The following is a 15,896-nucleotide window of genomic DNA, read 5'->3' on the forward strand; positions in this document are numbered from 1 at the left end:
CACATTACCAATAAATATTTGATAATACATTCCAAAATAGTATATCCCCAAACAGTAAAATAACAAAAATATAAAATCACGATTAATGAGTCATGTAGCAGTGCTATTAAAATATAAAACTTGACATAATTCCTTTTTTTAAAAAAAAGCAGGAGAAAACTCCACTTATGTTATTATAAAAATAAAGAAGCATTATATACAAGATCTTTAGGCAAAAACAAGAAAGATTAAGCATTTGACCAAACAAGAAGTGAATGGTAAAGATAACAATTGAAGGTTTTGATACGGTGGTGTGATGCATTTTGATTATCTTTTTTCATACTCGGTCAATGGAAACACTACTTTACTAGAGTGATAATGTTATCCCGACCAAATTGTTGGCCAGACCATTTACTTATAGCTCCTAATTTATTTCGTTGCGCGTAAAAATCTCCACAATTACTCTTAGAGAAAGAAAAAAAAAAAAACTTCTTGCAATGCTAGGGTAGTTCCAACCTTCTCCAATGCCTTCTAAATTTTGAGAAAATAAGGATTATAGAGCTTGGACTTTAGCTGATGCCAGAGTGCCTAGGACACATGTAATGTTACACGAGTCGGAAGTTCCGACCGCCCAGATCACGAGTCCCTTACGTATATGTTTCGAAACTCGACATGAGTTTTATTTTGTTAGAAAATTTTGATATTAGTTGATTATAGAGAATTTTAATTTTTATGAACTTTTTTTTAAGAACTTTTGATATTATTAGGAAAGTTAATAATTAGGATCCTTGGAGTTAGAATAGGACTTAGAATTCCATATTAGAAAGTTGAAGAATAGAGTCTCATTGTATTACTTATAAATATCCCCATTGGGGCTCCTCTTGTAAGCAAACTTAAGATCCTTGAGTGGTGAAAAATTTATTGAGAAAATTATTCTTCTCTTGCCTTCTCTCTATTTTCTCTCTCTCCTCTCTCTTGATGAATTCTTAAGATTTGCTGATGAACATAGTGCGAGTTGTATCCTTTGGAGTGGCTAGTTAAGAAGGTGTTTTGACCTTGGAAGAGAGTAACCCAACCCTACTTTTATTCCAACTACACGTTACATTGCACATGCCACATTAGGATTTCTATCTCATCACAATCAATGGCATAAACATATTCTTTCTCCTTTGAGTTTTTAATTTAAGTTTAACGTCTCCCCGACATCATAAACTTTCTTTAGAAGTTCAAATAACACAAAGCTTCATGATCGAAGTGGAGCATGAACTCCCTATGGATGAGCTAGTGCCTCAAAGTCTGGATCATGACATAGAACTCAATATTGTATGTGGAATATCCCTTATGGTATCACCGAGTTATTTCGCTATTTCGCTGAAGTATGTCATTAGACTAATGATTCCTTCTATCATATCCTGAGAAACATCCTATGAGAACTTGAACACTCTTCCAAAGTCAAGCAAGTGCAGAATCAATGCTTCAGACTTTTTGTTGCTTGATGTCTTCAAAGGTTCCATCAGCAGACAAATTCTAGTTAAATTTTCCTTCCTTTATGCAGATAGCCATTAAAGCAATCATGGTGCTGAAGTTATGGATGAACTAGTGGTAAAGAATAGCTAATGACTTCATCGATGTGAACTTTCCAAGATCCGTCCTTGGGGATGAGCAAGGTTGGGACTCCACACGAGTTGAGACTTTCTTGAATAAAGCCTTTGTTCAACCATTCTTTTGCCTCCTACTCCATGTTCGGCGGGGCTCATGCGGCAATGCAGAAGATTTGGCAATGGCACTTCAAGGGCTAAAGTCAATGGCATGCTTATCTAGTAGGGGCCCTCGCGGATCACATCCTCCATATCAACTAGTCTGGAAGAAAAATACACCGATGCGATAATATTGCAAAATTAATGAGACATGGCTAGTGATTGGTAATTTTGTGATGAGAATGGGCGGGCTTTCATGGCCCGCAAACAGGTTTGGGCTGGCCCCGTACCTAACCCGGGCTCATACCCTGCCCAGAACCTATATCTCTTTTTTCCAGCCGGCCCATTTAAACAGAGCCAGAATCAATTTGAGCGTTTTATAAACGGAGTGCCCAAATCCCAAACCAACCCAATTCAACAACATTTTGGGCCTAACTTTAATAGCTAAACCGAACTCCAATGGCCAATCTAGCCCATCACTCTGGATGCAACCCAAGTTCTGGACTGATCACTCCTACATTTTGAGGCCTGAAAATTTCTCCAAGAAATATGTGATGCTTGTGGTGAATCATAAAAATGCTCGGTCAGGAATCTTCAAATACCAAGCTCTTATTGTGAATTAACTTCCCGAGTCTATTATGATGCAGCGTGTTTTCTCCTGGAAAATATCATTAAGGTAATAAGAAATGAGGGAGGACACCTTGAGTAGACGAGGGTGGTCTTGATGCGGATCTAGCAATCAATGTCATGCTTCTCCATGGAGGCATGACCCACTTACTGAGCTCGACCGCACCCATGTTGGTCGATGCATGGGGAGCAAACATCCACCATGGTGACCTGACCTCGCAACCCAGGAGCCAGCGAGCAGGGAAATTGTAGAGCAGGTCAACGCTTCATGGGGCTAACTTGTCCTAGAGGCACTCGTTTCTCAGGCATTCCATCGAACATTTCACGCATAGAGAACTGCACAAAAGAATGTCGATGCCACAACAATATTTGAGGGCAAGGGCATGAGTCTGCCGGCCTTTTCGGAAGGCGAGAAGGATGGAGGGGGCCTTCGGGAGGGTAGGAAAGGTGTGGAGGTTTGTTGAGGGATGGCTGCGTGGAATGCACGATGGTTTGAGGTCAGGGAGTAAAGTTTTCGAGGGTCGCCGGAGCTGACGAAGCTCCGGAGGGCTGCGGAAGCAGCTGACTAGAGCTCGGGATGATCGTTGAAGCCACTGATCGGAGGGCTGGCATCCGTCGATTGGGAGAACTGGAGCCCGCCAGAGGAGTGAGAGAGATCGAAACATTGGTTGGACCAGGTCCACCATATCAGCTGTAGACCGACAAACCAGGATCCAACACGTGTAAACGGCCAAAGCGAAGGGGTCCCAATTTCGAACCCATGTTCCGTTTGCGCTGGCTCCCCCATTCTCTCCGTTCGCTCCAGCCCCCACTTTCTCCTTTGTCCCCGGCCTTGGAGCTCGTGCCCACGGTGAACGGGAGCTAGGTTTTTTTTTTTTTTTTTTGCGCACCGGTGTCTCACGACATTCAGGTATGAGTACGCTACGAAAAATCAAAATATAAAATATGGGCTAGTCTGCGGAATGAAGTCAGTGCCATTCCAAAAAAAAAAAAAAAGCTCCATAATAATATGCTACGGAGGAGACGATCTCGTCTGATCTGGCATGTCCATATCCGATCTATCCAATCATTGCCGCCGAATCATTTTTGACTTTTCTTTCTCCTTTATTCGTAACGCGAAGCGAAACTCCTCCCGAGCACCATAAAAAAGAATGGAAATCATCTTACCGAGCACGAATCACAAAAAAAGGACCAAATGAGAGGAAATGAAAAGAAGGTTAATTCCATGCCAGCGAGTCTTCCTCGTCTCTTTGTCCTGTCCCCCCACCCCCCCGCGGGCCCAAAAAAAACACGGGTGGTTCTCTGCCTTGGATCATTTCCAGCCTTGGTTATTTTGTTTTACTAGAGAAAGTGGTCACAGAACGTTCGCGGACCACATGTTTCCACACAGCCATACGAGTCTGGTTATTTCTATCGTTCTAACGAAAATAGTAATACTCCATATGAAAAACCATATTGAATAATACATATACATTTATCAATTACTTCACCCTTGGTTGGTTCGTTGGAGACAAGAGCATCATCTTACTTGTTTTCTCTGAGTTTATTCTTCTCTCCTCTCAAATCATTTCACGATCCTATCAAAAAGTTTGTATTTACAATTTTCTAGCTTTGAAGTAAATGTTGTTTTCGTTTTTTTCTCCTAAAATGGATTTTGGATCTTTGTTTCACTACGTCTAGCCATGCCAGGCTTGGTGGAAATTCTCGATGCGCCCAAATTTGAAGGCTAGTTTGCATAAATGATGCAAAGTACTTGGGTTAAGAAAAAAAAAAAAAAGGAAAAGAGAAAGACAATGACAGTTTCTGTATCAACTCCACACCATCCGACACTCCATAAAAAAAATCATAACAAACAGCTAGACCAATAGCATGTATAGAGAATCATGTTACTGTTATACATAACTGGTTCTTGGTAAAATTGCTACATTCTGAATTTAAAAATATGGAGTAAATGTTTGGCAATTTACTTACTTCATCTTTTTTTTTCAAACAAACACTCTGGATCATACGAATTAAAACACTTTTTTCAGGAGGATGAAATAAGTATTTTTTAACATAACTTATTACTTTCCAACTCATTTACTTAACGTGTGAACAAAAAATTCTGTCATGCAATATGAAGTAATTGAGAGGTAGATATAAGTTATTGCAACTAATTTGCGAAAAAGGGAAGTGTTTTCTTGCCAACAAGATCCAATAATAACAGAAAAAATTATTGTTTCATCCTTTCGAGTCTTCTCTAGTTAAAAATTTTCACCAGCTTCTTAAGTTATATGAGGGACCCAATATGGTCCTTTTTCCTGTTAGCCATTCAACATTGTTGTAACGTAATTGCAAATAATATAAATATTATTTTTAAATTCAAAATCTTTCAACAAATCTAAATTCTTTTCTCTTTCTCATTAGTTAGAGAATTTTTTTTTTTCTTGGGTGCACTTTTCATGCAGCCCTGAGTTCTGCTCTACAAACTAAAGTTTAAGAGGTGCGCCGCCCTCCTACCACTACCAATCAAAGACTCATAGTTTCTAATCACAAAATCGATGCCAGTGCAACCTTCACGATCCCTCGATTTCGCCTCCCAAAACCTGGTACCCCTCTTGCTGGAATCTGCCGCCACCCATCGAATTCGTTTATTGTTGTTGTTATTATTATTATAATACATAAGTGATGATAATAATGTTAATAAAAAATAATAATAATGATATCAATACTAATACAGAATAGAATGGTAGACGTAACAGTAACCTAATACACGGCACAAAACCATCAGGCTCCCATCTCTTCCCCACAACCGCCCCCCCACCTTCTAGAAAAAAATTCCTCTTCTCTGCGATTTCTTTCTCTCTCCGTAGGAGGAGGAGGAGGAGGAGGAGGAAGAGGAGGAGATGTCGCTGGCATGCGTCAAGATGTCGGAGGAGGTGTGGCTGACCTGCCTCACCCACGCACTCACCACGGAGACGGAGGAGATCATGGGCCTCCTCCTCGGCGACATCCAGGTAACCTCCTCTCCCCTTTTCCTTGTTCGTCCTCCCCATTGATCGCATCAAGATCGAACCTTGCACGCGTCTTGAGCTTCTTTTTCCGGGTTCTTTTTCCGTAAAAACATCGCTCGATTTGGTTGGGGTTTTGTGTTTTGGGGCTTGCTAAGTCAGATCGATGCGGTGATGGGGTTGGAGGAGGAGCCGATCGATTGGATTCGATTTGTTCCTCGAAGTATCTTATGATGCTTTTCGCAGCATCGGTTATTAGGTTTTTCTTGCGTTGCGCGTTTCCATACCTCCGGTTTCTCTTGCGTGATTAGTCACTTCCTTGTAAAAATCGCATTTGGGGAATTTTTCAGCGAAAAGAAAAGTTTCTCTTTAGAATTTCTCATTGTTCCGTTAATTTTTCCCCCCTCTCCTCCGGCTCGTGGAAGAGGAATCGTACTGCCTGAAGATCACGGGCCTTCTCCTCCAAGATCATATGTCTAAGTCACCTTCCTCTGTCTTTCTCGGCTACTTCTTTCTACTTTCCTTGCTACATAGATCATAAAAAGATCAAATCTTGCGGTGTTTTTTCTGTTTCTTGGGCTTCTATTGCCGTCCATTGCCTGATTTTTGTTGCCCCCCCTCTCGCTGATTAGGTACTTAGTATTAGGATAGAGTTCTGGGGTTTGAGTCGCTGATCATAGCATGCTTTTGGTAATTGATGAAGTTATTAAAGTTTTCTTGCGGTATGAGTCAGAATTGATCTGGTTTTTCTTTGCCGTTTAGAGTGTGGTTGTAGCAATAGAGTTGTTTGATTTCTGTTACTTTTAAAAGTCCAATTTTTGATTCTTTCCTTGGTTATTGGAAAGTTTGAGATATTGTTCTGGGCTTTTATATTTCATGGCGACAATTCTGATGGCCCACAATATTTTAAGCTTTGCATTCTTTTTTTTTTTTAACACAAAGTTCTTTTATTAAGAACTTCACCTTGTTCTACTCCATTTTTCTTTCTTTCCTGTTGATAATAAAAAAAAGAACTATATTTCTTGAGCTGAGAGTTTAGTTGGGATTTGGGAATTTCATATAGAGAAAACTGTACTCAGAGCTTCTTCCACTTCACCATAGGTATATGATACAATTAGGTGTACTGCATGAAGCTCCATGAGGGCGACTTACGTTCCCATTGATCGAATACTTGAGAATCACTAGGTAGGCGATAGTGCCTACTGTATATCCGTTCTTAATCCACACTGTAGAGGCTGCTATTTGGATATCATATTGTGAGAATCACCTTATAATACAATTTTCCTTGACTGGAGAGTTGGAGTCATGTATTTGCAAATATGAGAACTAGATCTTATTGTATTCGAAAGTTGGCTTCATTTTCCCCCCAGTATTTTTGTTCCTTTCTAGCTCATGTATTTTACCTTAGGCTACTAAAGGGATTGGTTATATATTGCTTGCACTGGAATAAGGTTGCAGGTTTCTTACATTCCTTTTCTGCTTCAGTTCTTCTTCTCTATCTTCTTTCTTTTTTCTACAAAAATATTTTGAGGAAATGTTGATCTTCACTAACAAGAAGGGATAAAGATGAGTAAGGGGAGATAGGAGAGAACCAGGATAGGCAGAACCGTCCCGAATCGCCCGGTTTGGGATGTCCCGAGCCGTACCAGTGGCGGACCCGGACAGTTCTGGCAATGAAACCGAGACTCCGTCGCCGGAGGGAGAGAAGGAGAAGGAAAGAGAAGAAAAGAGAGCGAGCGAAAGAGGGAGGGAGGTTGGCGGAGGGCGGCGAAGGTCGGCACTCGGGCAGGAGGTGGAGGCCGCGGCCGGGTCACAGGGTCCAGCCTTTAAAAAAAATTATGATTTTTAAGTATAGTTGGCAAATCGTTTGCCTCTGACTTTACTTAAAAATTGCGAAATTTTTTAGAGGCCGCACCCTGTTTTGAACGAAAGAGGAGACTCAGCGGCGGCCTTCGCCTCCTGCCCGGGCACTGGCCTCCTTCTCTCTCCTTTCCTCTCTTTCCATTCTCTCTTTCTCTTTTTCTTTTTCCCATGGTCTGCGTTCGCCCTCTTCTGTGTCAGTACAAGCCCGACACGGCACGGCGCGGGCCCGTACCGACTCGTGCTGTTGGACAACCGGTACGGTGCTCGGTACTGGCACAACAAACCATGGAGAGAACAATATCAGGAGGAAACGAGTAAAGAGAAATAAACATGATTAATTATTAGAGCTAGAAGCTGCATGATATGGGATATAGTGATGGTCCGATGGAAGGCATATTCAGTTTCTTTGGTTCTGCACGGTATTTCCTATGTGTGCACGCAATATGGTTGAAGGGCTTGTTGATATGTTAGTGGTCTTGAAGACAGTAAGAAAGCAGATGATCAGCTTCGATGGAAGTCATGAGGAAGTGTTGAATAAGCTTGGAGTTAGGACTTCCCTAGCCAGCTAAACAATGACAGAAGAATTTGTCGAGCCAATCCCAAATATTCGGGGAAATAAGGCTCTTGATTTGTGATCACTATATATCCAGTTGAAGAGATGCCTGATCTTTTTTTCCGTGGGGGGTGAGTTGGTGGGAGGGTGGGAATGTTAATATTACTTATGTTCATTTGTTAGATCATTGAATTTTGTAACATCTGATAGATTGTGATAGATCCCATAAAAAGTTAAATTGCTACAGATGCATTGTATTGTATCTATTTTTGGTTCTTGAACTTAATGGGCATGTGTTACTTGTATGAGATTACTGCCAGTTCTATTATTATTCTTCAGGAATTTTGAGATTTGTTTAGTTTACTTCTGTTTCTAATTCTGTAACCTATTTATCTTTTAAACTATAAATCATTACTATGGAAGTTCCTTACCATTATTTAGTTGGGTTTTTCATGTTTGGCATTGCAAATTTTGTAGTACATGAATGGTGGAAATGCAGCTGCTCTGATCTGGGGAGCATCCCCACAAATGCGGTCTGATCGTAGAAAAGATCGAGTGGAGACTAATCCTGAGTTGCTGGCTGCAGCTTCGGCTCAAGCTGAGATATCCATCATCACATTTTTAGAACTTTTTCTCTTATATCTTAACCTTTGCAAATTATATTAGTTTTGGAAGTTAAACTTGACCCTTTAGCACAGAATGACACTGACAACAGGAAGGACAACAAGGGTAATCGGGTGGTACCATTCACACCCTCATATTACAGTTCTTCCATCTCATGTAGGTAAGCTGACAATAATAATGACTACTATATGTTATGGCTCCACAGAGCTACTTTCAAGGATGTTTCTAATTTATAGTCAAACTACATTACCTCCTGCTTGCTATCTTTTATATGTTGTATTGCAAGTGGTATTTGTTGTGCTTGACTTATTATAGTTATTTGCAATCTTTTCATTTGATTGTTTTTTCATTTGGCATAGGCTATCAGTTGTCATGATAAACCTTACAAAGTAGTAGTTTAAGGTATGTGTGGACTGGAGGAGGGGATATTGGTGCATGAATGAAATTTTTCTTTAGACTAAAATGTGGTAACAGTACTCAAATTTTGTAATTAAAGGATTTTGTAGAAAGGTAGAGTTTTTGATGAAAGAGGATAACATACAATGTATTTTCTTAGGGGGTAATGAAGAATGGTTGAAATAGGGTATCAAGATATTTATATCATAATTTAGCTGATTGCTGAAGATTGGTGGTCGTACTATGTTGTTATCCTTGATTTTGTTTGGGGTATTCAAAAATGATTTTTGCTGTTGATGTTCAGCTGCTTCTGTTGTCTTACTCATTAGAGAACACGAGGACATAAAATCTTTGAACAACACAGTATGTTACTTTCAGATCTTATGATCTCACCTTTGTCATGCTTCTTGATACTTTTTAGTACAATCTATAGTCTTTAGTCTATTTGCTACCCTACTCATTGGGAGTAGTGTTGCAGAAAATGAAGGCACATGGCAGCTTCAGGTTTTGCCGATGATGTCCTGCCACTTCCATTGTCTTACACCTAAGAAAAAACTAGGGAATAAAAGTCTTTGAACAGCACAGGTTGTTACTTTCAGAATTTATGATCTCACCTATGTCATAATATTTGATACTTTTCAGTAGGATCTGTAGTCTTTAGAGTGTTTGCTAGCCTACTTATTGGTTGTTTACTTGGTTCCAATTATTAAAATAATTATCTGCCAATTGCATATGCCCATCCTGCATTTAGCACTTATTATGATTTTTGGTGTAATGCATCTTTATATTTGACAATGGCATTTCAATGAATGTTTTTGGTGAGTTACATCTGCTTTTATTTATGCATCAGACATGCAGTCTTCTTCTTTGAATGAATTGAACTTATTTGCAAGAAAGGATATTCCTTGATCGTATCTATGAAATCTAAAACTTGCAGATGTTCGTACCCAGGCAATGTATCAGTTGCTGGATCCTGGTTTTATTGGGCTGATCTTTTCTTGCTTTAGTGAGGATGCTCAGAAGGCCTGTCTTCAAATTTTATTCTTTTTTATTGTACAATTGCAGCAGGATTCCTCTGTGGCTCAATAACTGCTTTGAGAATTTCCTCAGATTGGAAGAATTCAAGTCATTGCTTTCCAATCCTTGGATGGGAAACAGAGGCATGTGTCCCCTGTCACTAATAGTTCAATTATAGAGCTTGAATCATCTTGGAGTTCCTCGGAGAATATGGCATCAACATCAGGGTCTGCTTTGACTGAAAGCTTTGAACAGGACACTGGGGACTCTAGAGCATCCAAAGCTACCAAGGTTTGGTTGGCTGTTGCTTTTTTTTTTTTTTTAATTATTTTGGTTCGTTTCTAGACGACTCTTCTGTCCTGCACCAATGAGATAGTGAATGAATGAACCTCTGATAGAGTAGACGGCTACATTTTACCTTAGTTGAGTTGTCTATTTAACTATATATACTTGAGCCGATGAGTGATTTGAACTTTACAAGCCATTACAGTAACAGTTTTACTAGGGTAAATGCTTAGGTGCCTACATGCTTAGGTGGGGTGCACTGTCTTGGCTACATGCTCCTGGGCTGGTGTAAATATCTAGATGTCCACTGGATTTTCTAGATGGTCAACTAGTTGATCAGTAGACCAGCCAGGTAGTGCATGTTGTGCATGTCTCTCTAGATATATGCTTTATATATTTTTGCCTAGAGTTATTTTAAGTTTAGTATACCCAGTATATCTAGTTATAGCTTAACAAGATTTGCACTTGTAACTGTTCTACGGTATGTATATATGTCTGTAAAATATATAAAAGCTATTACAACTTTGGTATATATCTTATCATAGTTAACCTATAGTCGTTTGTAGACTCCTTGAATCATTTATGAAGAATTTATTTGGGAGTTAAATGATAGACCTTTCTCCATCATTTGCAATATGGATAATTGATGTATCTATCTGTAAGCGTTAAGCTGCCAATTAATGATGCAAGTTTGATGAATTATGGTAGTTTTAGAGCTCTCTGTGCTGCTTAGCTGCCTGGGCATTCTGTAGGTTATAAACTAATGATGGTGGAAGACTTCCTAAGACTGCCTAAATGCCTTGACTACCTACATGGGAACTCTCTATGAGGACGTTGCTGCTAGAAAACGTCCTGGGACTAATACTTGTTTATGATCGAAAATCTCCTGGGTTATTGCTGTGCTTAATAGTTAGTAATGAAGTGTTGGTGTAAAATAACACTAAAGCCTTCCTTCTAGGGGTAAATCATGCTTGCTTAGTTCATCAATGAAAAGTCAAATTTCCAGCACAAGGCTCATTATTTTCTGCAACATAGAGTATATCCTTGAGATCTCGTGACTTGGGCTACGTTATGATCTATGCACTGCAGTCTCACATGCTTCTTTATTGTTCTGATGAATTTCTTTACCATGCTGACCAGTCTTAGCTCAGGCAGTTGGCATCTCTCATCTCATGGGAGTGGTCCTGGGTTTTTTCGGACTTGTGTGGTGGCATCCCCACTATGTTTCTCAAAAAACTGATTTTGTTTAGCATTGTATCATTCACAATACTTGAAGAAAAATACTTCATAGCTTTTCAATACAGGTATTGACTTTTGAGTACCGACTCTATTTTGGCTTGAGTATACACAAGTATTGACAACCAGGGCATTCCGTTTTACATTGTACAAGCGTTCCTTGTATGATCCAAAATAAGATATGTCATATGTTGTTTAGGTTGGGGGAAGATCTTCAGATTTGGAGGAGTTCTTTTCTCATGCTGATGTCAGTTATTTAGGGAAGCAGAGAGCAAGAGGAAACTCTCTTGTTGCTTACAATGCCAACAGCGCACATAACATGGCAGCTGATGTAGATTCTCCGGATATGACACCTAGCATGCAGGAGGCATTGCATCGCTCTAATTTGGACATGAGGTATCAATGAATACTGTATTGTCACTGTAACATTGAAATATCTGGTGGCGGATTGATTGTGCCTGCTCACTTGTATGCAAAATCAGTCACAGGATACATGCCTCTTAAGTGTGAACACTCATCTTACTTATCTGTTATAAATTTTTAAAATTTATACAAATTAATTTTCAAACATAAGCATAGTCCCCTTGCTCTCATGAACCAACAGTTTTTCTGTACTATTTGCTTATCTGATGAGGTGCAGGGTGTTTCTTGTGGATGCATCTTTTATAAATCTCTATACTTTATTCTGTAATTGCTGATTCCATGTTCTGAATCATATTATTTTAATAACCATAAGCTATGATATCATTTTCAATGCCCGTGCATATAATTTAGGTTGTGTTTGGCATCCCTGCCAGCTTTCTATTTCTTAAAACCTCAAAATCGAAACTTTGTTTTCCTTTTCTCTAAATTTTTAAAACATAAACATATCTGGTGTATGTTATATTTAAAAAACATAAACATCAATATCTATAAGCGGTGGTGGCAGGGGAGTGATGGTGTCAGTGGCAGTAGTGGTAGGAGAGCGGTGGTGGCAGTTGCGGCGAGAGGGGTAAAACTGAACCTGTTTCTCTGTTCAAAGAAAATGACAGCTACTTTTAATAGCTTTCACTTATTTCAAAAACCAGACTAGAGTATTTAGAAACAAAAAAAGAAATAGAAACATGCTCTAGCAAACAGATGGTTGTCATGTTTTAATTTTTAAAATTGAAAAAGAAAAACTGTAGTGATAGCAAAAAAGGCCTTAGTTACTACACTAAAACTTTACGAGTGACCTTGATGCTTTGGTCATAAAATTATCTGCTTGCTTGAGTTAATCTTAAATCCACTTACAATTTTAAGCAATAAGTGGACGTATATCTGATAGAATATAACCATGATTTGCTTGTCCGAACACACATTCCTATGTCTACATGCAGTCAACCTTTTTTGTTGAAGAACACTCTTTCGCAAATGTTACATCTTTCCATCCTCATGAGAGTTTTTCTTTCCCCCTTGTTTCTGGACGTAGTAATCTATGGCATCATCACCATATTCCAAACTATTTCATCGCTTACAAGCTAAAACTTTTGGTTCAACGGAAGAAATTCAATAACTACAGAGAAAATAAAGATATGTAATGTTTTCTGTTAGATCCTCTAATTCATCTTCTGAATTTTGCCGTGGCTTGCAGTGGTGCACAGTATATCAGGAAGGAAGTGCCACTGCAAGTATTGCCAGCAAGGTATCTGCTAAAGCTCGACTCTCCCTTAACTTCATTCACTGATATGCAGCATGTACTGTTTGAGGAGGAGAGATCTGCATATAGCCAAGCCATCTCCCAAAATATGCGGTAATGTATTGTGCTTGATGTGCAATTGTTTTGTCTGTGATACCTCTTCTTGAGACTTAGGTATCCTTTATTGATTTTTCTGCACTTTGTAACCAGTGGTGGGAAAATGCATCCCCTTACTTTTGTTCATCACACGGCCACGTACCAGGCTTCTCTGTGCAAGTTGATGGAATACTGGTGAGTAGGAGCCTGTTTAAGCCCTGCAGTTTAAACAAAGGTTTTCTTTTGAACTTGTGCTTTTTCTGCAATTTTTGCAGTTTAAGCCCTGCAGTAAATGCACTTCAGGACCGCTTGAAGGAAAATGAGATTCGGGTAATCGAGTCGACCTTTTCTTTCATAACTTTTTGTAAGAAATTGAAGAGGGCTGATGATTATCATCTTGTTAAACCAGTTAGCCTTGCTAATGGAGGAAGCCAAGTTATTGGAGGCCGAAGCTGTTTGCAGGGACAGTGAGATGAACTCAGGATCTCCTCGGCGTTTGCCATCTCACGGTGTTCGTGGCAACCTATCAAAGGGGCAAAGGGAGATGCATGCTTCATCAGATTCTGGTAGTGTAAGGAGTCCTAGTGGTATTGGCAGCCGGCGAAAGGCATTTTGATTTGTACCATAAGTAATTCTGGTCCTTATTTCATAATATAATTATGTCACTCTATTTAGATTATTGAGATATGATCAGAATGAATGTCTTTTGTTCTACTCGTGACTCTTGTAAATTGAATCTTGCTTCATCTCGTCCAGCAGCGTCAATTTACTTGTGCAAGTCTCCCCTTTTCCCTGTGGATCAAGTGTGTTTTGATCATGCAAATCGGTATTGAGGGATACTGTCTTTATTATGCCGTTTGATGACATTTCTTCTCTGTTTTTCGGTGCGAGGGATCCCAACGAAATAATTTTCAGGGAGTAAGTTGCACCTCTCTGTGATCTGTCTTGAGTTTTAAGTCTCGGACAAAGCAAGTAAATATTTTGGAGCTCCCAACAAAATCAGACATGCCATGGTGTAAAAAATATGCAACGATAAAATCATATTGAAAATGAACATGCCATATGATTTGTTAAACCTGAAACCACATATAAGCTTCGATTTTTCGAAGCACGAGGGCTAGCATATGTTATTTTCCCTTGGCACTGCACCCATCTCCCTTCCTACCCTCACAGTCTCCAGCCTTGAACCTCCCCCTTCCCCAAAATAGAGAGATTGATTTCAAGAACGGCTTCCGTCTCTTGCTCCTCTCTAGATAGGAAGCTGGCCATGGCAAAGCGCTGCTCCCGCGGTAAGTCCTTGTCCTGTTCGCTTTGTGAACCATCATGTAATCTGCTTATTTAACACCAACCTAGATGTATGTAGTTATGTAGATAATGACGATGAATCTTGCTGTCTTGCTAATCCACTCTCTGTCTCCTTGATATCATTAAATTGTGGGAAATTTGCTCATAGTGAAGCTGGGAAAATTTGCTCGCACAGTGTACAATGAGTTAGCAATTTTTATGGGCTGTTTGGATATTTGTATTCAAAAATATGAATGCATTAGTTTTTTGGAGAAAAAAAAAACTTCATATATATTTGTCAAGAAAGTGCAGAGTAATTATTGAAGAGAAAAGATCGAGAACCAAACATAGAGAGGAGGAAATAGGATAACGAACATGTCAGTCAAGTACCTGCTCATAGAGTTCATACTTAAGATCTAATTATTTTTTCCTTTGTAAATCACTGGTATTTACGAGCATCTTTTTTGAACTAGAACTATGCTATGATTTTTTTTTTTAATGGAATCTTCTGTATTTATGTTCGTGCACCTGTCAATGGATTGGGCACTCAGAATCCGACCCAGCTCGAGGTTTAGAACCCAATTATCCGAATTCGACTTGAATTATTTATAATATCAACGATATTGCATGGGAGAGAAGCTCTCATTTCCCATATCTTGGAACACTACCCACTCTTTCTTCATCCCATCGCCACCACCGCGTCACTGCTTGGAGCGCCTCTACTACCCTCGCTGCCACCATGGAGTTTAGGTCCATTGTGAAATCATCGAGTAGCAGAAGGTAGGCTAGGTCAGTTAGAGTGGCAGCGATGGTGCTAGCGGATAAAAACTGGGTTAATGTAACATGAAGAATAAAGAACGATTCAATCACCGAAATTAAACTTTGAGAGATCAATATATAGATTGAAGGCAAACTAGATTGAAGAATTTTTTGTTTATTAAGGAAGTTCTCTTCAAAAATTTTATTAATATAACAAGACCGATCATACGTTTCTATAACATTTCGAAACATATCGAGGCTGAACCAAGCTCCAGCATGTTGCTAGCCAGGATTAATTCAGACTTTGCAGTGCTGCTTGGTGGCCCCCAACAACTGGATCGGGATACGCTAAGTGAAGTGGTATACAAAGATTATTGGAAATAAGCCCCTAGAAATTTAAATTATTATAATGTTCCCTTAAGAGCCCATCATTGTCTCTCTCTCTCAAATGCGACCAGTTGATTGCGCCGCCGATCCTCTGTTCTCTCTCCTCCTGATCGCCGGCAGGCCCTCTGCCCTTTCCTTCTCTCTCTCGGTCGTCGTCTCCCGTCGCCGAGGTTTCCTTTGTTCTTGCTTCTTGAGCTTGGCTATTGGTCCGATAAGACGCTGGAATTTTACCTCCTGCATCTCTTTCTGTTTCTTTAGGAATTGTCATCATCTCTCCTATGCATGCCTTATCCTATAAATTCTTTAGCTTTTTTTTCCCTTCTTCTTTTCATTCCAATCTATGCACAAAGGCAATGGCGTGCAGAGTTCCTCTGTTTCCGCTCATCGTCACGACTGATTTGATTCGACGTTTCGGGTGGCTCTGCTAAGTCCAGTGCAGGACCCTC

The 15,896-nt window shown here is 39.7% G+C and overlaps 1 protein-coding gene across 1 annotated transcript; it reads left to right on the top strand.

Annotated features, from left to right (window-relative positions):
* Nucleotides 1-5,049: 5,049 nt before the first annotated feature.
* On the top strand, nt 5,050-13,789 carry LOC103722902 (lys-63-specific deubiquitinase BRCC36). Its single transcript, XM_008813626.3, has 10 exons — nt 5,050-5,299; nt 8,187-8,312; nt 8,406-8,493; nt 9,667-9,752; nt 9,840-10,037; nt 11,467-11,663; nt 12,880-13,038; nt 13,135-13,215; nt 13,296-13,350; nt 13,430-13,789. The coding sequence occupies exons 1-10, from the start codon at nt 5,189-5,191 to the stop codon at nt 13,634-13,636; spliced, it is 1,308 nt and encodes a 435-aa protein (XP_008811848.1). The 5' UTR covers nt 5,050-5,188; the 3' UTR covers nt 13,637-13,789.
* Nucleotides 13,790-15,896: the final 2,107 nt, after the last annotated feature.

This window comes from Phoenix dactylifera, unplaced genomic scaffold (assembly GCF_009389715.1).
Source record: "Phoenix dactylifera cultivar Barhee BC4 unplaced genomic scaffold, palm_55x_up_171113_PBpolish2nd_filt_p 000444F, whole genome shotgun sequence".
Classification (NCBI taxonomy): Eukaryota; Viridiplantae; Streptophyta; class Magnoliopsida; order Arecales; family Arecaceae; genus Phoenix; species Phoenix dactylifera.